Source organism: Phragmites australis, chromosome 4 (genome assembly GCF_958298935.1).
Source record: "Phragmites australis chromosome 4, lpPhrAust1.1, whole genome shotgun sequence".
Taxonomy (NCBI): domain Eukaryota; kingdom Viridiplantae; phylum Streptophyta; class Magnoliopsida; order Poales; family Poaceae; genus Phragmites; species Phragmites australis.
The window spans coordinates 8,792,795-8,815,852 of NC_084924.1; the positions used below are offsets into that span (position 1 = coordinate 8,792,795).

At 41.2% G+C, this 23,058-nt stretch overlaps 1 protein-coding gene and 1 pseudogene across 1 annotated transcript; both read left to right on the forward strand.

Annotated features, from left to right (window-relative positions):
• The first annotated feature begins 637 nt into the window (after positions 1-637).
• LOC133915574 (putative 3,4-dihydroxy-2-butanone kinase) lies at positions 638-10,135 on the forward strand. Its single transcript, XM_062358785.1, has 20 exons — positions 638-820; positions 945-1,018; positions 1,098-1,161; positions 2,018-2,130; positions 2,218-2,265; positions 2,912-2,983; positions 3,065-3,154; positions 5,433-5,606; positions 5,766-5,849; positions 6,346-6,401; positions 7,190-7,320; positions 7,552-7,644; positions 8,026-8,090; positions 8,479-8,622; positions 8,706-8,749; positions 9,059-9,142; positions 9,232-9,299; positions 9,376-9,488; positions 9,590-9,685; positions 9,774-10,135. Exons 1-20 carry the CDS (start codon positions 781-783, stop codon positions 9,903-9,905), a joined length of 1,785 nt encoding a protein of 594 aa, XP_062214769.1. The 5' UTR covers positions 638-780; the 3' UTR covers positions 9,906-10,135.
• Positions 10,136-19,713: 9,578 nt separating this feature from the next.
• LOC133914574 (calmodulin-2/4-like) lies at positions 19,714-22,551 on the forward strand (annotated as a pseudogene).
• The last annotated feature ends 507 nt before the right edge of the window (positions 22,552-23,058 follow it).

The window sequence follows — 23,058 nt, forward strand, 5'->3', positions numbered from 1 at the left end:
CGGTCCCGCAATAGCTAGGCCCGATGCGCCAGGGAGGCCACCCGTGCCGGAGAGTCCATGCACGCTAGGCAAGGAGGTGCTGCCATGTGTGACCGCCGTCCAGTCCCTAGCCAACAAATCCCGATAGGAGAGGGCATGGGCGAGGGTCTCCTCTGCATCTTCAACGCTGATTGGCTCCATCTTGTCCGGACCACCGTGAGAGCTTGTTGAATTTGGGGAGAAATCAAGGGTTTAGGGTTAGAAGAACAGAGAGAGGGGGCTAAACGTGACGGAACAAGTCAGGACTCATGCTCGATTTGGGGCTAGGAGTTCAGGTGAGGGGTGTCATTGACAGATAATTTTTTCTAAATTTGATAGGTAATATAGTAAAAATATCAAATCATAAGCTAAAATAAACTCTTTTTTATAGCTTATAAGATTGTTATAATCTGAACTTTAGCTCATAATAATCTAAACAAATAAGCTAACTATTTATTTATCTTTTAAATAAATAAGTTAACTTATTATAATCTTGAGTGAAAATAAATCAGATCTAAATCCATTATGGCACTATGCAGAGGGGCATTACGGTAACTCAATTTTTTTTCCCTCAGTATCCATGGGCTGCTAATCCGCTTCTATAAAAGGAAAGGCTCCCGGAGCAAGCAAAAGCCCACGGAACGAGGGAGGCGACTTGCTTCGTACTGCTCGCCTCGCCGTTTCACCCCCAAATCTCTCGCCCCTCTCCGCCCGCCGCCGGCAATCGCCGGAGACCTCGCCGCCGCGGGGAGCCCCCTCGCCATGGCCTTGCAGGGGAAGAAGCTCATCAACGACCACGACGGTACCCGCCTACGCGCCCATTTCCCCCCATTTCTCGCTGACTTTCGGGGAGTTTTCCTTCGATTGCTAGGGTTTAATCGCGTCATTTTTTTCGACGGGGCTTCGGCGTGGTTTGCTTTTTGCAGATGTGGTGACAGAGTTCATCGAGGGGCTGGTGGAGACCTACCCGGGCCTGCAGTACCTGGACGGGTTCCCTCAGGTGATTTTTCGCAAGAGTGAACAGTTTGGACTTGTTCTAGCGACCATTTCATGACGAATTCCCCCGGAATTTTGTGCAGATTAAGGTTGTTCTTCGTGCTGATGTCGTTCGTGGTGCCTATGACAAGGTTGCGGTCATATCAGGTACTGTTCTGCCTTGGCTCGAACTCTGCTTTTTATTTGGGATACCGTATATGGTACAATCTAGCTTGGAATTCTGTTTTTAAGTCACTGTATGACACTTCTCATTAAATAATTACGATGTTAGTAGGATTGCTTCAATGTGCTTGTTACCTTTCGACTAGAATTCACTGGATTTAGCTTTTGCGTTACATCAATATTGTCTTGAGTGAGAGCTTATTGCATGAACAACCGTATGTTTCAGCACATAACAGTTGAATGTTAGCATAGTATAAGTAGGTTTATCCCAGGACTTGTTTCTGTGCATATTAAAAGTAATATGTCTATTGTTTCGGCAAAAAACAAACATGAATAATCTTATCTAATAATCTATATTTTAAATGCAATTTTGAAACTGACAATGAATGGAGGATCAGGATGGCCTATTTTGGTCATGTAGGTTTCTAGAGTATTATGATGGTGTCCATAATTGTGTTTGGTCGGTGTTATGTGGTATATTCAAATAGGAGGTTCATTGTACAATAGAAGTGCACTTTTGGATTATTCTTCAAGGATATTACTGTCGGAAAAAAAGGAGTAGATGACAATGTATTACATGTAAACTGGGAATGCCATGGCATTGTCATTATAAACTAAATGCTGCTTTCCCATGTGAATGGTGGTGCGTCATGGTCCTCATAGGGAAGATTCGTTATGTTTGTTCTGGTGTTTACATGCAGCTTTCCCATAATACTGTAGGTTCAGACAATCTTAGCATTGTTGAAATTATTTTCGTTGCTTTGATAAAATCTGGTCTGTATACTACATTAGTTTGAGCCATATTATAACTGCTTATTGTAGCATGCTGATTTTTTCATAGGTGGTGGAAGTGGCCATGAGCCAGCCCATGCTGGATTTGTTGGGCCAGGGATGTTGACTGCTGCTGTTTCTGGAGATGTCTTTGCGTCTCCACCTGTTGATTCTATTTTAGCTGTATGTGTCTTTTGTAAAACCATGTCAAGCTGCTTTCCTTGCTTAAATCACATTAGCTTATATTCTAACTGCATGTTCTCATTGTAGGCTATTCGAGCTGTGACGGGCCCCATGGGATGCCTTCTGATAGTAAAGGTACTCTGTAAAGTGGGAGCACTTAAACTTGCTTGCAAGATTGTGCCATCTGAATTATCTGATGCTTGGGGTTGAGCATTGTTTATTTATTACCAAGTTCACATGTTACTACTACTTTCTCAGCCCTGTGTTTGTGCATACACACACAGACATTGGCAGAAAAGGGGTGCATCTTCTGTCCTAGTTTTTTTTGGGGTTATAGCCACCACGCTAGATGACATTTCTGTAGTTCAAGATCAGTGTTCCCTCTCCTGCTAAAACTGTTTCTCAAGGTTGTTTGCTGCTTATAGAAAATAGCTCTGATAAATTACCTAAAATTGAATCCAGGGATCAGCCTTGAGATTTGAAATACTATCTGATGAAAGCAACTTTATACTGTTGTTTTTATTTATGATGTTGGCACTGCCTTACACCTCCTCTAGTTCAATGAAGGCTGTACTACATACGGACTTTTCAGGAAAGGAGGCCTCATTGAGTGCTGTTTTGGATATTGATTTATGCTTAATGCAGTGATACTGGCATTTTCTTTACAATGTTTATTCTGCAGTGCTAATTTCTATCAAGTTATATCTGTGTTAGGTATTGCACCAATCAAACCTTAGCTATGCTGCATTCCTTCTTACCTTCAGTTATTGAATATTTGCAGAACTACACTGGTGATAGACTTAATTTTGGATTAGCTGCTGAGCAGGCAAAATCTGAAGGCTATAAGATGGAGGTTGATAAACATACAAACATCTTACTAAGTTAGTGTGACAGATCATATTCATTTTAATCAGTATTTATTCACCAATTGCAGATGGTTATTGTTGGAGATGACTGCGCCCTTCCACCACCTCGAGGGATAGTTGGCAGAAGAGGTTTAGCTGGAACAATTCTTGTGCATAAGGTATTTTATTTTTGCTATTTATTCTCCATAATTCCTCTCTTAGGCATTGTCTTAGTTACTAGCATTCTATGTTTGTTTACTGAGCAATGCCGACCTGAGGAAATCCCTTTCCTTTCAACCAATCGACTGTTTATTCATGCTGGTGACCTTCTTCATCTGATTTGATCATCCTGCCCAATGCTTTCCTAGGATAATGTTATGGAAAGAGTGAAGTTAGTTTAGGCAAGTTATCTAGTCGGTTAGTATTAGGTAAGGTTAGAGAGTCCTAGGTGGTTGTCTATTTCCTAGTTTCCTAAGTTAGCTAGATGGCACCTCTCGTATAAAGGTAGCCTAGTCCTTGTTAGAGGGGAATCAAACAAGAAGAATTCAGAAAAGATCTTTTACCCAGATGGTTAGGTCAGAGCCTCTTCTCGGTGAGAGAAGATTGACGATTAGAGGGCGATCTTCCGTTGGCATCGATTAGAGCCTCTAGTCTACGGGAGAAGCCCGGGATTAGAGGGCGATCTGCCCTATCTTACCCCTTGTATCAATTGTTCCTCTCGTTACCACAATATTTTGTATAAGAGACAGTGCTCCTGCCGCCTGTTCTGTGTCCACCGTCGCCGCTCTATTCCATGCCCGCCTTTGCTCTATTTTGCCGCCATCACCTCCTTCCACTACCACAAACCACGATGCCAACACCTGTGCTGACCTGCTTTATTTTCGCCATAAAGCAAAAAATGGAAAAAATATCGCTCTATATTATCCCGCTGCCCAGATTCGCTTCACCAATTTGACAATTTCCAAATTGTGCCGCTTGTTTCCATGAGTACACATCGTCCTATTCCTGTCCTGTTTCCACCAAATTCCATTATCACCAGCACAATTTCTGCCATCAATTACCGAATTTCCGCTCCTCTGTTTCCCCCCAGCACATTCCAATTTTGTTGCTCTTTCCTTGTTTCCTACTGCAAATTGAGATTGATTTGGATTACAGTTTCTTTTTTTCTTCTCCACCACTGCCAGCTGCAATGCCATAACTATTATCCGCTAAATTTCCTAACCGCTTCACTCAAAGCCGTCAATCCAGGCACCCCAACTTCCGCCGCCAGCCATTCCGCCAGCCCCAAATTCAAACCAAATTTCTGCTGCCCATGCATCAACACCATCGTTCTCTTCCTGTACCATCGTTCGCCAGCTGCAACGTCAATTCACCACCCCCAATTTCCGCTGCCCTGCCCAAATTCCACTGATGCACTATCAATTCCGCCACCACTGCTCTGGTTTCATGCCGTTAGCACCAAGTCCGTCGTCGCTGCTCTGTTATACAAGCCGCCATCGCTCAGTTTTGCCCTCCAGTTCCCGTGCCAGCTGTGGCAAACAGGATTTTACTGCTGCTCTAAGCCAGTTGGCCATGTCACGGTGTTCCAGAAGATGTCAAGCAATGTCAAGGGGATGCTATTCGTGCTGCAGTTGTTCCAAGCATTGCTTGTTCCACCATTGTTGCACCATCTCATCAACATGAGGTCGTCACCAAGGATGGCAGCCGTGGCCACAACCACAACTCAAGGACGAGCTGTCTTTGGCGAGCGGTGCAATGTTATGGAAAGAGTCAAGTTAGTTTAGGCAAGTTATCTACTTGGTTAGTATTTGGTAAGGTTAGAGAGTCCTAGGTGGTTGTCTATTTCCTAGTTTCCTAACCTCTCATATAATGGTAGCCTAGTCCTTGTTAGAGGGGAATCTTGCAAGAAGAATTCAGAAAAGGGTTTTTGCTAAAATGGTTAGATCAGAACCTCTTCTTGGCGGGAGAAGCCCGATGATTAGAGGGCGATCTTCCCTTGACATCGATCAAAGCCTCTAGTCTACGGGAGAAGCCCGGGATTAGAGAGCGATCTGCCCTATCTTACCCCCTGTATCCACTGTTCCTCTCGTTACCATAATAGAGAATACCCAAAACATTTTTTAGTTAGGTGCTAGATGTGGAATTAGAAAATACTAAAAAGTAATTAGAATTAGTTCCAATAATCTGGACCAAATGGCATATGCGATTCTTTCTGTAGGAGTAAAAATTTTGTTTGATTGAACCTACTTTTTTCCAGCTGCACTTGTAAAGAGTGATGTCATGCATGATAATTTATGTGATATATTGTTTCTTCTAAGGAACATTTCCATGCTGAACATACTATTTCATTATTGGTGTATCAACATTTTATGGATGCTCAAACTCGAAGGAATGAATGCTTTCTTGTAATTATTTCTTCTTGTGCTCTGAAGACATAAGTTTATTTTGATTTCACAGGTTGCTGGGGCTGCTGCAGATGCTGGTTTATCTCTTGCTGATGTTGCCTCAGAAGCAAAACATGCATCTGAGATTGTGGGTACAATGGGAGTTGCACTTTCTGTATGCACATTGCCTGGGCAAGTAACATCTGATCGTTTGGGTCCAAAGCAAATGGAGCTTGGCCTTGGAATTGTAAGTTTAAACCGTATCAGTTATCATTCCCATATATCACATACACAATTGTAATATTTGAATGTAGTTAGCTTTTGTGCATATATGCTTGTTTTAAGTATACTTGAGAACTGTAAATTTGCACTGCCCCCAAATAAGAAGCATTAATTTGTTTCCCAGCATGGAGAACCTGGTGTTGCTGTTGTTGATCTCCAGCCAGTTGATGTAGTGGTTGAGCATGTTCTTAAGCAGATATTATCACAGGTAAGTTTTCTATTTGCAATTTATTTCTTTAACCTCTTTATGTTTCTCCATTCTCCTTGTTGAACAGAATGCACATTTTTATTTTGTCTTGCCTGCACTGCAGGCACATAAATTATAGGTTTTTTTTGTCATCATCCTTGTTTTATTTCAGCATGTTTTCCATTATTCCTGAATTATAACACAGGCTCAGTTTAGGTTGCTATAACTCATTTTCAAAAGGTGAAAACTGTTTTATTTTAGCTTTGAAATCCTCTCTCTCTCCCTAAAAAAGTAGGAAATTTCCATATTAAAAAATGGGCATGGGCTGAATTACAGGAAAGGCAACAGTAATGTTGGGGCCAAAGGTGAATTACAGGAAAGGGGTTTATCCTCCTCTCCTACCATGGTTTTCCTTGTGCATACACATCTGAGTCCTTACACTTACATGTAGAAAGGAAACCTTCTACTGCTAGCTCTAGCGTTCTATTATTCATGTTGTGGTCTTGCATCGTTGCAGGAAACTCAGTATCTTCCTATCACAAGAGGGAACAATGCTGTTATCCTAATCAACGGGTAATTACAGATCTGAACATTTCCCTCGCTGCATCAATTGAATGATACTTGCCAAAAACAAAAACAAAAAAAATGTTCTTCCTGACGAATTCTGTTATGATGAGAATAATTGTATGTGTCTGCAATGATCGGGTAATTTGAATGCTTGTGGTATCTTGGTCTGACCTAAGGTGCACAGTTTTCAACCATTGTCTTGGTTTATGTTGAAACATTATGATGGGCTTTCGGGGAGAGATTTCTGATCCCTTTCATGCTGATCATATAACAAATGGACCTGCTTAGAAAGGTGCCATATCGATATCCTCTGTACCCAGCTCATCCTGTGGTACAGAAAATCTGTGTTCCTTGGGGGTGGGGGGGGGGGTCCGTTTCAGAATCTGTCCTGAAAGGTGGCTTCTAGCATCTTGTAAAGCCTTCATTCTGCAACTCACATAGGCTAGGAATATCTGCAAGGGCTCGTAAGACTGAGTCAGATAAAGCATTAGAAGTGCGCTCTCCAAATCTTGCTTTGGCCTGCATTCTACATCAGTTCAATGTGTGCATATTCTAAAAGTGTTTGTCTTTCTGACAATTCTTGTTTATGAACTTTCCTCTTTCTGAAAGTATATATGAGCTTGCCGCAACATGTTCATATTATCTACCAAAGTCTTATCATAAAATTAAAAATTAAAACCCACTGATGATCTTCGATATCTTTGAAGAGGTACATACTTCATCTGTGTATCTATTTCCTTTATCTGCATTGTTCAGTGTGTTACTTGTTATTTAATCCCATCTTTGATGTACAGATTAGGTGCTACTCCTCTCATGGAACTTATGATTGCAGCAAGAAAAGTGGTTCCTGAGTTACAACTGGAGTATGGGATTGCTGTCGACAGAGTCTACACTGGCTCACTTATGACTTCACTTGATATGGCCGGTTAGTTCTTAAAATAATGACGCGGATAAGCTTTATTCTCTCTACTGTTATTTTTTCCGTTTGACCACTCACAATTTTCCAAACCACCTCTACCCCCTACACATGCACACAAACTGTATATATTGTGCGTTTTCATGTGCTATGCAAGTAGTTGACCTATGGGTATTTCGTTACCTTATCTTGTCAACTCCCTTCCTTAGTAACCGGATAAAATTATGTTTCCATTTGCAGGATTCTCTATTACCATTATGAAGTCAGATGAAAACATTTTGCAGAGACTTGATGCTCCCACTAAAGCCCCGGCATGGCCTGTTGGTTCTGAAGGTAATGCTCTTGGTGACAGAAGACTAATTAACTTATTATCTATTAGATCCCAAAATTACTGGATAGTAAGGTGTTAGGATCTTCTTAATTTTTCCTTTTCTTTTTACTGTTAACTTTGCTTTTCATTTCTAAATTAAAGTGTGCCCAGTTAATGTTCTTCACCATGTAATTCTCTAGTGATGTTTGGGAGCTATTAGCTATTTTGTCTTTGATGTATAGGTTGGACCTATACGGTGGGCTTCTCTTTGTTTTTCCTAGCTTCTGTTTCCTACATTTGTATGGGAAAGTATGCATACATGCTCACCAAACAGTTATCAGTTATATATATATCACAACCTTTTTATCCGATTATCAATTTTCTAAACTTGATTTTGATTGTAGGGAACCGACCACCGGCAAAATTTCCTGTTCCTGTACCGTCATCACCTTCAATGAAGTATGACGAGGTAAAACAAATTCCTTATTAATTTTTTTTTTACTATTCTCTTTTCTAAGCTCATCCAGCTGGGAGTAGGACATTAGGTTCGCCTGCGGTTTTATGTGGAGGTGTGCACGAAGCACACATCACATTCTGCTGGTCGTGCAGGCTGCAGGGGTTAAAGGTTTCTATTTCAGATTTTCAGTTGTCTGGTATTGCTTTTTCTTAGTTGAGGCCAGATCCAGAGGGAATGGGGAACATTGGGAGCAAAAAAGAGAGCTCTAATGCCATTGGTCCTTCCCCACAGAAAATTTATCAATACTTTTGTGATGTTTTTCCATCTTACTGGCATGCTCATGTCCATCAGCTGCCACTTGCAGTTTCTCAATTATGATTATTGAGCTATTGCTTTGCAGATTCTTACTCAACCTCAAGAGCTAAGCACACAAGGGTGTATTTTGGAGACTGCTATTGAAGCAAGTGCTAAAGAAATTATCAATCTCAAGGACAGCCTAAATGAATGGGACAGTAAAGTTGGTGACGGTGACTGTGGAACAACAGTGAGTCTAATAATGGCCTATCAATTTAATGCTTATTAGAAGTTAGTGGTTCTAAGATGAAATATTTCTCTGATGTTTTTCAGATGTATAGAGGTGCAACAGCTATTCTTGAAGATATGAAAAAGCAGTAAGTTAGAAGAATTAAGTATTATTTATGAAATACGTTTTACACAACTTTATCATCTTCAATGTACTTTATGTTGCAACTTTGGTTCCTGTCCTATGGAAATGGCACATGACAAAGCCAAGTGGCGCTTGTAAACTTACTGGAAGTGTCTTATTGGTAGTATTTCATTCTATTGCTAACCAGTGCCTTTTCCTGTGCCATTTTTCTAGTACTCAAGTACATTGTTGGTTGGCTGATTTTATGATAAATTTAGTTTATTTCTGTCACACATACAAGTTACCTATTTTAGTGCATTTTTCTCTTCGCCAGTTACCCTATGAATGATGCAGCTGGAACAATAAATGAGATTGGGGCAACGATAAGAAGGGTGATGGGTGGAACAAGTGGAATCTTGTACGATATCTTCGCTTGTCTGCACTTTATTTCATTATTGATCATATGGTTCCTATGGATGTGAACTCATATTTCCCAATATTCTCTAGGTATGACATACTCTGCAAGGCTGCATATGCTAGCTTAAAGCAAAGCAAAACTATTACCGCGAATGAATGTAAGAAATGTGACGTTGTGGTTGTTGTGACCTTCTCTCATGAAATTTACAAACTCAGACATGCTGCTTTCTACAGGGTCTGATGCTTTAGAAGCCTCTGTTACTGCTGTTAGCAAATATGGTGGTGCCAGCGCAGGATACCGTACAATGCTGGATGCTCTAATTCCTGCATCTACAGTCTTGAAGCAGGTTACTTCTTGCATCCACTTGCTCTTGGTTACTTCTTGCATCCACTTGCTCTTGATGCATTATTATCCATGGCTATTTGATGATGTTACCATACTGAGCAGAGGCTTAAGGCTGGTGATGATCCTGTGACTGCCTTTATCGCTGCTTCTGAAGCAGCATCAGCTGGTGCTGATTCCACTAAACAGATGCAAGCAAAGGTATGCACTCAGTGGCCACACTCCACGTTCTTTAGCTTTGTAGAGCTCTTGCAATTGTAAGATTGTTACGCCAGAACTGCACTTGCAGGCGGGACGGTCATCGTACATTGCTCCTGACCTCCTGGCTTCAATCCCTGATCCTGGAGCAATGGCTGCAGCTGCATGGTACCGTGCTGCAGCCCTTGCGGTGAAGAACAAGCTGCACGGCTCAGAGAGCTAGTAGTATATACTATCCACCATTGATAGACCCCACGTACTATGCTGACAGGAAAATCGTCGGGGCATTTTGTCACCCCCGCTAGATTTGGTTTCCGCTTGTGCTTTGCATGGGCTGAGAAATCGAGTTCCACATTTTCTTGCCCCCTCACTTCTACAAAGACAAGTTCAAAGAGTTTGTTGACGGTACAAGATAATTGAAGCATGCTTTTGCCTTGGGATTCCATTGCCTTACCGATGATATATTTTCGTCCTGTCACTGGTGGGAAAGATCGTTGCTTATGTTTCCTGAACCACGTCCGGTCAAGTTTGGATGTTGAAAATTTCTGTAGGAACGATGGTAATTGATTGTAACCTGTGACGACCGTGCGTGATTGTTACCTAAAATAGTAAAATGTGAGGTGTCGACGTGGTAATTGAGGTTGATTGGTCATGTTCCTACAGGATCTTGAGAGTTTGCTTGCAAGCCATTACATTAGAAATGGACACATGAAATCTTGCATGATTCTTCCAGTTCCAGGACAAGAAATTCCGGTCGTGGTACGGAAGGCTTGCGCAATCTTCGCTCTCCCTGTGCCAGGCTCGTGACAGAAACTTCTTCGCTGGGATGACCGCATCGAACTACGACTATATCCAATTGTTTTTGGGAATTTAATCCGTCATTAACCCTAAATCAAATGTGGAACCGCACAGATAGATCCAAGAAAGGCAAACGTCAGCATAGGGTAGCGTTGTAATCTCGCACCGCTCGACAAGCCAGGAAGAAAAACCGAGACAAGACAGCAGCACAAAGCATCTGCGGTTCTGCACTGCGAGTCCACGACCGCACCAACTCCACCACCGCCGCGCTTCGCCCCTGCTAAATAAATAATTAGGATAGCAGATAGTTCAAATGAATGGGATGGTAAAGCAAGTGATGCTGACCGGGACAACGGTGAGTCAAGATGTCATGTGGGGCTGCAAGGAATGGTAACGTCGGGATGAATTATAATATTAAAAAATTAATGGTTCCAAAATTTTCATAAGATAAAATTATTTTAATTTTTATTTAAATATGTTCTAAATTTATTTAGTGTGTTTACTCTACCGTTCAAGAGTATTGTAATTTACTCTAAGTAAAGTGTAAATATATAAATGTGAAAATGCAAATAAGGCAGAGAGATAAACTCAGCATAAAAAATTTTGATCTCATACTATCGGTGGCACACAAGTCACTCCTAGTTCACGTTAGAGTTTCATAAATGATATACTCTCGATCGCTAAGTCTCTTTTGATCACAGCTTTTAAGATACTAAGTCAACAAGACGAGGTCTTAAGCAATGAGTCATCAAGCCACCAAGACGAGGTCTCACCACCAACCTCTCTTCCGGTCACTTATGCGCGTCTTTACTTCGGAGCTTTAGTCATAAAGACAAGAGTCTCCGTATCTCCGTACAATCTTCTTGCCGCCGCTCCACCAAATCGGAGGGTCAACAAGTTATCAACAAGTCAACAAGACTAAGGCATTGGCATACCTCTCGGTATATGATTGGATCACTTCTTGATTTAATCTCTAGGTTGCAATACCTAGCAACACTTCTCTCTAAACCTATAAACATTAATCACTCTCAAATCTTATGCTTAATCACTATAGTAAAAATAGCACTATTAGATCATGATTGTGATTTTGATGATTAATAACAATATAGTCATTAGAACTAACATGTTTGTCAAGAATATTTATTAGGTCTTATAAATGCAATGCATGAAGAAGCCACTGCAGCCAAACTCAAGATTTATTGAATTGGACGAGTTCTGGACAAAATGACTACAACGGATAGTCCGGTATTCAGGAGTTGAACTCATCGGAGTATTTTGTCTAGAGGCAAAGTGAAGGCAAAGTTACCTCGAGGCTCTCTGTGTTAAACTCACCAGAGCATTCATGCAACAAAGTTACCTCAGGGTAGAAATATTTGAAGCTACCGGATAGTCCGGTGATGAAGGGTATAAAGCATCAGAGTATTTCTTGCATAGGTGATTCCAAGTGCTCAAGAATGAAGATCAACTCACCAGATAGTCTGGTGATCACAGATATAGTTGCACCAGAGCATTTTCAGGGAAAAGAAGATAATGTTTAACTCACCGGATGGTCCGATGTGAATAGAACGAACACCAAATGAATGCACTAGAGTATTTTACACAGAGAGGCTACAAAGGCTCAGATGGCTCAAGATAACTCACCGGAAGGTCCGGTGATAGATTTGAAGGTACACTAGAGTATCCGGTATTCACAGAGGCATTGAGTGGAGTTTCAATAGCTAGTTTCTAAGATTGTACTCACGGGATGATACAATATTAGTACTACTGTTCTCACCGGATCATCCAGTGTTAACAGCTTTTCTAAGCCGTTGGAAAAACGACTAGTTGGCGGGTTTGAGGCTACAAATACCCCTTCACCCAGTCATTTGAAGATGTAACATGCTGCTGAAGTCTAGAGAAGACTATAGACACTTGAGAAGACATCTAAGCTACTAAAGTGATTAAAGTGGTCACCTAAGGCAATTAAGCACAAGATTAGTGAGTGATTAGTGTTTATAGGCCTAGAGTGAGTTGTAGCTAGGTGTTGTAGCTTGAAGAAGAGATTAAGGAGTAATCCTAGCTTGTACCAAGTGGTACGTCGACGCCTTGGAGTCTTGGTGACTCGCCAACAACTTGAGTCGGAGTTGCTCAAGCTTATTGACCCTCCAACTTGGTATGAAGCAGCGGCAAGACTACATGGATGCGGAGATCCCTACCTTGGTGGCTCGAGCTCCGAAGTGATCACAGCAGCAAGTTGAAAGGACAATGATGTCACCTAGAGGGGGTGAATAGGCATTTTTACAAAAATTCATCCCATTTTACCGTTGGTCTAAACTTACAGCGGAAAATAAACTAATGGATTTTTCACATCCTTAATATGTTAGGCTCAACTAGTGCACAATCACACTAAATAAGTGTGGAGGTTACAATTATGGGGTGACAAAGATTAGACAATTCTAGCAAAATATATGCAAGAAAACTTTAGATGAAAATACTGTTCACCAGAGTATCCGGGTCAACCCGGATACTTCGGGTTCAGAACTAATTGTACAGTATACAGAGTATCCGGGTTAAATCCGAAACCTCCGGGATCAGCAGAAAATGAGCTCAAAACTAAAATTAAACAAAGCTTAAAGAGTTATAACTCAAACCAAATGAAGTCGTGTGTTCCAAGTGATGATTCCAAATATATTCACGGAGAACCTATAATCAATTTCACACGAGCAAGTAGATCGAACAATATGCACAAATATTGAATAAGAACACAAGAACATGAAAACAAGAGAGGAGACACAAGATTTATTTTCCAAAGTTCGGACACCTCCTCTAGAGGTTCCTACATCTCAGTTGAGGGGCTCGGTCACACTTGAGCCGGGTCTCTCTCAACTTTTTTCTTCTCTAAACTCGGTCACACTTGAACTTGGCTTCCACTCTTAATTTCTTCCCTTGCAGAGGCGAAATCAAAGGCTTCACAAACTTCCGCGGCACACCACAATCTTGGGTGCTCGCCGGCGACGCCTAGCCACCTAGTAGCTCAAAGCTCCAAGAGTAACAAACGCAATGAAGAACTTCTTGCCGATGAACTCGAGTGCTCAAGATGGGAGATACACTCACTTGCATTTAAACTTGCAATCTCTCAATCCAACTCACTTTTCTTCTCAAATCACACCCTAGATTAGAGTGGGAGAGAGTTCTTTTGGCTCTAGAATTTTTTTATTTCGTGCCCAAGAAGCATCAACAAAGAATGGAGATGAGAGGGGATATATACCCAACCCCCCAAAACTAGCCGTTACACACCTTTTTGTAATGACCTGGAGTATCCGGGTCAACCCGAAGTCTTCGAGTTGGCACTACAACACGTAACCGAGAGCCCTAGCCAGAGTACAACTTGGAAGGTCCAGAACCTAGAGTATCCAGATGAAACACTTAGGCCCTAACAAACCACTCGGCTCGGAACCTCACTCGGAGTTCAGCACAGCTAGCCCTCTAAAAAACGGCGATAACTTTTGATCCCGAAGTCCGATTTCAATGATTTTGAACTCTATGGAAAGTTTATTCAGAGGGATACACATCCTAACTGAATTCATAAACTTAAACTCATTGGATCAAACTAGGAACACTCCAAAACCAAATTCAGACACTTTTACACTTTCCGCACCGGGTTACTTAAGCTAACTCTCACTTTGGGTTGGTTAGAGAATTCTTGAACACTGAGACACAACAAATAGCTCATGTTGCATCCATCTTAATGGTACGGTATACCTATACTCAATTTCAAAGATAAAACATGTTTGCCCTTCACCACCGGATGGTCCATTACAGCTAAGTTTTGCTTGCCCTTCACCGTCTTGCCATAGAAAACCACTTTGTATTCGACATCTTCAATAAATTTACTTCATCATATATGGAGTCTAATCTTGTTCTTCACTCTTGGTATATAGAATATCTCAACTTAAATCATGCCTTCTTATGAATCCTAACCCTAACTCACTCTCAAGTACAAAGCACATGGGTTAGTCCATAAAACTCAATTGATAACTTTATACCTTAAGCTACTTGATCCCCACAAGTAACTTATTAGTCTTTATGCATATTGTCAATCTTATTTAGCTTCTCCTTCCACTCATGAGCATCACCTAGCATCACTAAGAGCTCATTCATCTTGATCCTTCCCCTCAATTTCCCCATTTACATAGAGCTCATGTGTATCTCTCCTCCATGCATCACCTATGAAACAACATACTAACAATTCTCAATAACATTGTTAGTCTATAGGTATTGTCATTAATTACAAAAATCACACATAAGGGCTAGATGCACTTTCACAAGTGACCGGAAGAAAGGCTAGTGGTGAGATCTTGCCTTGGTGGCTTGGTAGCTCATCCAGCTTAAGGCATTACCTTAGTGGCTTGATGGCTCAAGAGTCATGAACAGGTGCTGACCGGGAGCATATCCTTGGTGGAGCTCCAATGTGAACTAGGGGTGGTATTCATATCATCGATACCATAGGATAAAAATCACTTATGCTGAGTTTGCTTTCTCTACCTTATTTACGTTTCCACATTTACATACTTGCAATGTACTATTGCGCATTTATCTTCCTAAGTAGTTGGCTAGGATTGGCTATAAGTTACAAAACTCTTTTGAGCGGTAGAGTAGATACACTAGATTAATCTAGAGTACATTTAGATATAATTTGAGATGGGTTTATCTTGTGAAGTTTTGGATCCATTAGTTTCTAAGTGTGCTAATTCACCCTCCCTCCTCTTAGGACGTCATTGATTCTCACAATCATCTTGGATGAACAATTTAAGCACTTCGATTTTCGTCCTCGTGATGTAACTTTGATTGCTCAAGATTATTCAAATTTTATAAATTACCAAGTTTTCACGAGATCAAGTCAAGTAGTGTCTTTGCGACACCAGGAAACCAAGTTCCCCCAAGGTTTTATCATGAGCTAAATATTTGACAATGATATAAAATATAGTGCAATGTTCCTAAATCCACAGTCTTGAACCAAGAAGCTTAGAGCAAGATATTCATCAAACTAGCCTTAACACAAGTATTGACTAAGCAAAAACAATTACGAATATGATGATCAATAATGTAGTATTTCATAGTCTACATGATTCATAAAATTTTCAAATGTTATCTTTAGGAAAGCTAGCTTGCTCGCAATGTTTCATGTCGAAGCATCAAGAGGATGCTAAGGTTAAAAGATTGCTCTGCACAACTACTCAACTTAGTCAAAATTCAAGACCAATAACTGAAAATGCTAAAGACATACAAGTCAAAGCTCAACTACTATGATTATCTTACAGAATGCTATGCAATGCAAATGCAACAAAAAATAAGATATAGTATGTACAATGATAACTCCCCCTCATACAATGCTATAAGGATGACACACTCCAAGCTCTCCACCTCAGAAAAGCAAACCTGGTTGCATCTAGAAGTTTGGTAAAAATGTCAGCAAGCTGGTGTTGGGTATCTATGTATCGCAAGTCAATGTCTCTCTTCTCATTGTGGTCTCTCAAGAAGTGAAATCTCACATCCATGTGTTTAGTTCTGGAGTATTGGACTAGGTTATTGACTAAGCTTATGGCACTGGTGTTGTTACACAAAAGTGGCACACTCTTAAAATCTAACCCAAAATCTCTCAAAATAGCAACCATGCATAAAACCTGAGAACAACAGTTAGCGGCAGCAACATATTCAGCTTCAGTAGTTGACTGTGCAACACTAGACTACTTGCGAGAAGACTAACAAACAAGAGAAGTACCCAAGAAATGACAAATACCTGTTGTACTCTTTCTATCAATTCTACAACTAGCAAAGTCGGCATCCGAAAAACCTTGACAAGAAAGCAAAGAGGATGAAGGAAACCAAACATCATACTTAAGGGTGTGTTTGAGATACCTCAAGATGTGATTCACCGCTTGGCGGTGAGATATCCCTAGTGATGCTTAGAATTTGGTACACAAGCAAACGACAAAGTGGATATCAGGTCTTGTCATCGTTAGGCACAAGAGGGAGCCGATCATGCTTATGTACTCCCGCTAGTCTATCGCCTCACCATTTTCATTCGAATCAAGCGTGGTTGAGGTAGCCATTAGTGTCGCTAAGGGCTTCACATCGCTCGTATCAAACTTCTTCAGAAGATTCTTGGCGTACTTCATCTGGTGGACGAATGCACCTTGCTTATATTGCTTGATTTGAAGCCCAAGGAAGAAGTTGAGCTCGCTCATCATCGACATCTCAAATTCCCTACTCATTATTTCTACAAACTTGGCCACAAGAGCATGAGAAGAGCCATAAAAAGGATATCATCCATATATATCTGAACAAGTAGGAAATCATTGTCATGTTTGAAGGTAAATAAAGTTTTATCCATCGACCCTATCACATACACATGCTCTAACAAGAAGGACTTAAACCTATCACACCAAGCCCTAGGCGTCTGCTTAAGCCTATATAAAGCCTTCTAAAGCTTGTATACTCTATGGATATTTGAGGTGCTCAAAACCAGAAGGTTGTTTAACATAGACCTCTTCCTGTATAAACCTATTTAGTAATGTACTTTTGATATCCATTTAATACAACTTAAAACTCTTGGATTCCGAAAATGCAAGGAGGATCATAATGGCTTTTAATCTAGTTATTGGTGTAAAGGTCTCTCCAAAATATATCCCCTCTATCTAAGTGAAACCTTGGGTCACAAGATGTGCTTTGTTTCTTACTACAGACCCATCCTCCCCCTGTGTGTTTTTTAAAATCCATTTTGTGCATCTGGTATGAATATTTGGAGGTGGATCTACAAGAACCCAAATTTGTTTTCTCTGAAAGTTCTCAAGTTTTTCATGTATGGCATTAATCCAATTTAAATCAGAAAGAGCATGCCCAACATCATGGGGCTCAAAAGAAGCAAAAAAATACAAAATTAGTAAAATGAGCATGTTGTGCAAACTTTGACCTTGTTACCCTTTCATTGAGATCACCAATCATCATCTGGGGAGGGTGTCTCTGTTGAATGTGTTGTGAGGCCACACACTGTGAGTATATATCCCCCTCAAGCACTACTGGTGCAGACTAAAAAGCTGTTGAAGTGGAAGTAGAGGCTGCATGACCCTCTGCCAGTGTCGAAGATGCATGAGCCAACTCAGGAGCAGGTGTGATAGCAGAAAGTAGTAGATCATTCTCATCATTATTGAGAGCTAGAAGATCGTCATCTACAAAGATTCTTCCACTAATATCTTGATCACCTGCACACTTAAGAACATGGCTAACACAAGGGGTTGATTCATTAAAGGCTATATCACAGGACTCTATGATAGTGTTAGTGTCAAGATTATAAATCCTGTAAGCATGAATATGAAGATAATACCCTAAGAAAATACTATCAAAAGAACGTGATCCGAACCTACCAAGATTGTCATGCTTTAGGATGAAGCAACGATAGACAAAGACTCTCAAATGTAAAACATTCAGCTTCCTCCCATAGCGCAACTCATAAGAACTCAAATTCAATACAGAGCGTAAGAAAATCTGATTTGAGATATAACAAGTTGTGCTAATAGCTTCTGCCCAAAATTTCTTAGGAGTCCTATGTTCATCAAGCATTATCCTAGCCATCTCAACCAAAGTTCTGTTCTTCCTTTCAACCACGTAATTCTGCCGAGGAACACACGGGGCAAAAAATTGATGCTCAATGTCATGTTCAAGACAGAAAGCATTAAAGGGATAGTTCTTGAACTCGATATCATTATCACTATGAATTACTTTCAATACACTAGGGAGTTCCTTGATCAATCTCAAAGCTAAGCTCTAAAAGTGTGAAAATACATCATCCTTACTCACAAGAAAGAACACCAAAGAGTAGCGAGAGTGGTCATCAACAATGATAAGTACATACCACTTTCCACCCGTCGAACGAACTCAAGAAGGACCAATAGTGTCCATATAAAGAAGTTCTCCCGGTCGTTCAGTCATCACCAGATTAACTAGTGGGTGAGAGATGGCAACTATCTTATCATACTGACAAGGAGTACAAACAAGGTTCTTCTCAAATGTGAGCTTGGGCAATCCTCAAATCAAGCCAAGGGCACTCAAATGCGAGAGCAAATCAAAACTCATGTACCCTAGCCTCTTATGTCACATCCCAAAGTTTAGAAGAAGGTTATGCAATCAAGCATCAAGAAAAACTAAAAAACTCAGAAAAATCGACTCCAAAAACTTTCCCAACTCGAGAAATCCGACAAGAAGTACCATTCAACCATAATGTGAGATGAATGAGAGGGGAAAGATTGGCTATAAGAGGTAAGATTACCACAATCACCAGTCATGTGCGAGGCAGCCCCAGTGTCCATGTACAATTCACCGTCGTGGGTTGGTTGGCTAAGCGAGATGGCCTGAAGAGCTTGGACAAGGCCATTAACATCCCATGACGGAACAACGTCGGAAGGAGGGGCATACGTGGCATGTTGCAGTGCGGGATAGGCTTGCGGTGGCATCGATGCAGGTGGTCGAGTACCAAGGATACCAGGGCCAGTGATGCCCGTCCAAGGCGCGCGCCAGAAGATGCCAGGAGGCGGCCCCCATAATGTATAGCCAGTGTTGTAGTAGGGCATCGAGGGTTGCTGCGTGCCGCGACCAACATTGTTGGAGTTGGTGGAATTGGCACGACCACCACGGTCGTGTCCATGTCCACGACGCACACGACAGCGATCAGAGGCAAAGCCTGAGTGGTCAGAACGGGGCGTGGTGGAGTGCGATGAGTTCTGGGTGGCACCGGTGGAGACCAGAGTGGTGTCAGACGTGGTGGAGGAGGAGTTGGCCTGAGAAAGCTCTTCAATAGTGAAGTGGTCACAGGCTTGCTAGAAGGTGGGGAAGGTTGGGAGTGTGTGCGAGCAAGAGCTGCTGAAGCACTTGAAATTTTGGGTTCAGACCACGGATGAGTAGATGCACTAGGGCACGATCATACACCGGCTGATCACAGTCAGCGAGAGCTGTGGCAAGCGATTGGAGCTTGTGGCGGTACGCGGCGATGGAGATATCACCCTGGCGAAGGCCATAGAGTTCAGCCTCCAGATGAATGGCACGGCTTGGTTTTCTGCCGGAGAAGATGGATTGGAGATGGGACCAGATGCCAAAGGTTGTGGCTGATTGATGCATAACCAAGTCCAAGAGCTCCTCGAGATAGTAGCGTAAATCCACATCAGAACAGTGAGGTTCTCGCGAACCCAATCGTGATCTTCATGGCGAGGATCAACATCGAAGACATGGGACTGAAGCGCATAGCGTCTGAGAACGATGAGAAAGAGTGCGCCAGCGGTAGTAATTGTTGGCCTGTGTATCAAGAGTAAAAGGCAACAGCGATTTGATGTTGATGGTGTGGATTGCCTGAGAGAGGAGGGACTGGGAATTGGAAGAAGAGGATGGTGACGCCATCAGTGTGGAGGATTCAAGGACAGGCGCAGGAGCCGTGGAGGAGGCAGCAGAAGTGGCTTCGCCGGAACTCATGAAGGCGAGAGATGAACTCCAGAATGGGTGAAGTATAGGATTGTTGTTGATACCATGAAAGAGTGAAGTATAGGATTGTTGTTGTATTCATTGAGACTGTACACATATTTATACAAGTCTTGGGGGCTGAGGAAGAATAGGTCTTGAGGACTTGCGGACTGTTGAGCTCCATAGGAATCGTGCACGCTAACAGTAATCATTTTTCAGAATCGAGGGGAAATGTAATGAAATCTACACAGCACAGTGACTCCCACTTTCATGGTATTGATTGTGTGCTACCAAGCTTGGGCAATATATGGCTTACGTTTTTGTTCCTTAACAGATGTTTCAGCAAAATGGACTCACCGAGAAGATCTAATGTTACTTTGAACTTTCATGTATGCAGGCTGCATCACCAGCAATGAACTGGGAACTGTGATCGGCTCCTTGGGTCAGAACCTCACTGAATCTGAACTGCAGGATATGATCAAGGTGGTTGATGCTAATGGAAACGGAACCATTGGATTTCCTGAATTCTTGAACTTGATGGCACACAAATGAAAAGTATGCCATGTCCTTTTTTCTTATATTATCCTAGGGGTGCCTGATGTTCTATAGTTCATGTTGTACTTCGAACTTATGGTGTATATGTTTCCTAGCATAATCAAACCTTGACAAGGCTACGAGATATTCCTCTCAAGAGTAATGCCCCTTAGTTGCAATGTTTCCATAGTACAGAGTGATTGTACATTTAAATTTAGTTTAGTCTGATTCATATAATTTCCATACTGTGTTATGAAATCAGGGGTTAGGGATCATTTTTATGTTGTCAGTTACAGAGTATTTGGTTTAATGTCAAACATAGCTGGTTTGCACACAGTACTTCCCTCTATTGAGAAGAAGTTGTTTCTCTTATGAAAGAACGCAGTGCACACTGCACACTTGCATGTTAAATCCTTGGAATGAAACTGAGCATTTCAATTCAGTGTTTGGCAAGTGATATTTCTATGACAAATTCAGATAACTGCTTTACTGTTCCCTACATTATTTTTGAACCTCTCGCCACTAAGTCTCCCTTAGAACATCTCCAAGTGATTTCCGTCAGGGACCAAATTCCCTTCATGAAGGGATTTGCGTTCCCTTTAGCACTCCAACGGTTTCCTTTCATGGTTTTCATCACGAAAGTATTCCTAAGGTCATTCCTTTTAGAACGGGATTCTCTCTACTTTCCCTTCACGAATCCCTTTGAAGGGAAGTTGTTGGAGATAAGAGAAAATAAAGGGAATAGGAATAAAGAGGGGAACGAAATGAAAGGAATATGATTGGAGATGGTCTTATACCACTGAGTTAATAATCCAACACGATCCTTATATGCGAATTGATTTACTCTAGTTCAATATATGGCACATGTAGTATCAAATCTGTATTCGTATGCTGTTGTGAAAGTTCATCTATTACCTTTTCACCTTTGTTCTAAGTAGCTAATCTGAATTTATTTACATCTGGATAAAGAGCTAGCAGATACTACTGTCATATCGGTCGTATGCTTGGTAATGAGTTTTTCTTTTTGGCAACAAACTGATCTGTATTGGATCAATAATGGCCTATTGTAGTCTTTGAATGTACTGAAATTTGCATAGGATGTGTTTTTGTCTTTGTAGTGCACCGCAGCATAAGGTGCGATTTATGCACACAGATGATCAGTGGCAATTGAACAATCTAGCTATCTGTGCCAACTGATACAACAATCATAGCAAACATGCCCTGCACCCATTACTTTGGTTTGCTTTAAGTGAAACATGCTAATGCTGGTTGTGTTGTGAAATTGAATCTAGCGCGAATAGGGGAAGCGACGTGACAATGAAAAAGAAACTTCTTAAAAGCATACTAGAGTTTTTTTATTAGGATTGAATGTATGTAAATCAGATATCATGCTAATGTAATGCGCTTTATGCATAACAGCCTGCGTGCTCTTTCTAGAATTCCTATGTCAATAGTAAGTTATGAGCCATTGAAGTTTCTTGATAAAGATTGAAGCATACACTGGTACTGAAAGTACAGTATTGATTTCAGTGTCAATAGTGGCCTCAGATATGATCTTGGTTCCACGTAACACTAGAAGAAGTTTGAGTTAACCATATATCTTTCTGCACTCTTAGCTATACATAATACTGTTTATGTTTGTTCTGTGCTTGTTTTTTACTAATTCACCTGATTTATGGTCTTGAAGGACACTGATTCGGAGGAAGAACTGAGAGAGGCATTCAAGCTAGATGACACAGATTAAAATGGCTATATTTCAGCAGCTGAGGTGAACCCCTCATTTCTTCTTGTTCTTATCGTTCTGATCAGTCTACTCTAGATTCCTTTTTTAGAGGAACATCTACTCAAGACTTCAAAACGATGAACTCTTGGCATCAGCTATCATTTCGTTAAAACCCTGGTGTCTAACTCTGCGGCCGCGTCACGTGATGGCGAACCTCGGAGAGAAACTGGCTGATGAGGAAGTCGAGAAGATGATACGGGAGGCGGACACGGATGGTGACGGCATTGTGAGCTATGAGGAGTTCAAGCGAAAGATGCTGGGCAAATAAGTAGAAGAAGCACCATGTTGTAGCACCTGATGCTGTAGTGTCAGACTAACTAACATGCAGTGTGGTTGCTCTTGTTAGCAGCTGACGAGCCTAGTTTTTGTTTTCTAAGGGTCTGTTTGTTTGAGCTGAAGATTGTGAAAAGTAGCTTGTAGATTGTGGATTGTAAGAAGTTGGATTGTAAAATCTGAATTGTAAAAGCTAGATTGTGGATTGTTATAATCTGGTAGAAGACAGATTGCTGGATTGTTACAATTCAACACCCAGCTTTTTCAACAAGCTGTTTGTTTCAGCTTTTAGATTATGATCACAATTCAGCTTTTACAATCCAGCTGTTTGTTTCAGCTTTTGGATTTTAATCACAATCCAGCTTTTACAATCTGAAACAAACAGGACCTAAGTCACCTGGGCTTCACCCATCCGAAGTTTTCAGGAAGATAGGGGTATATGGTAAGTAGCATCTACCAACTGGATTTGTTGATGCTGAGATTTGATAGTTCTCCCATGTTG

What these genes read in the sequence shown, in the direction of transcription:
- LOC133915574 (XM_062358785.1), top strand. Translation starts at nt 781, where the DNA reads ATGGCCTTGCAGGGGAAGAAGCTCATCAACGACCACGACG. An exon ending in GATGCCTTCTGATAGTAAAG is followed by an intron (nt 2,266 to 2,911) that starts GTACTCTGTAAA and finishes GAATATTTGCAG; the next exon opens with AACTACACTGGTGATAGACT. An exon ending in CTGAAGGCTATAAGATGGAG is followed by an intron (nt 2,984 to 3,064) that starts GTTGATAAACAT and finishes CACCAATTGCAG; the next exon opens with ATGGTTATTGTTGGAGATGA.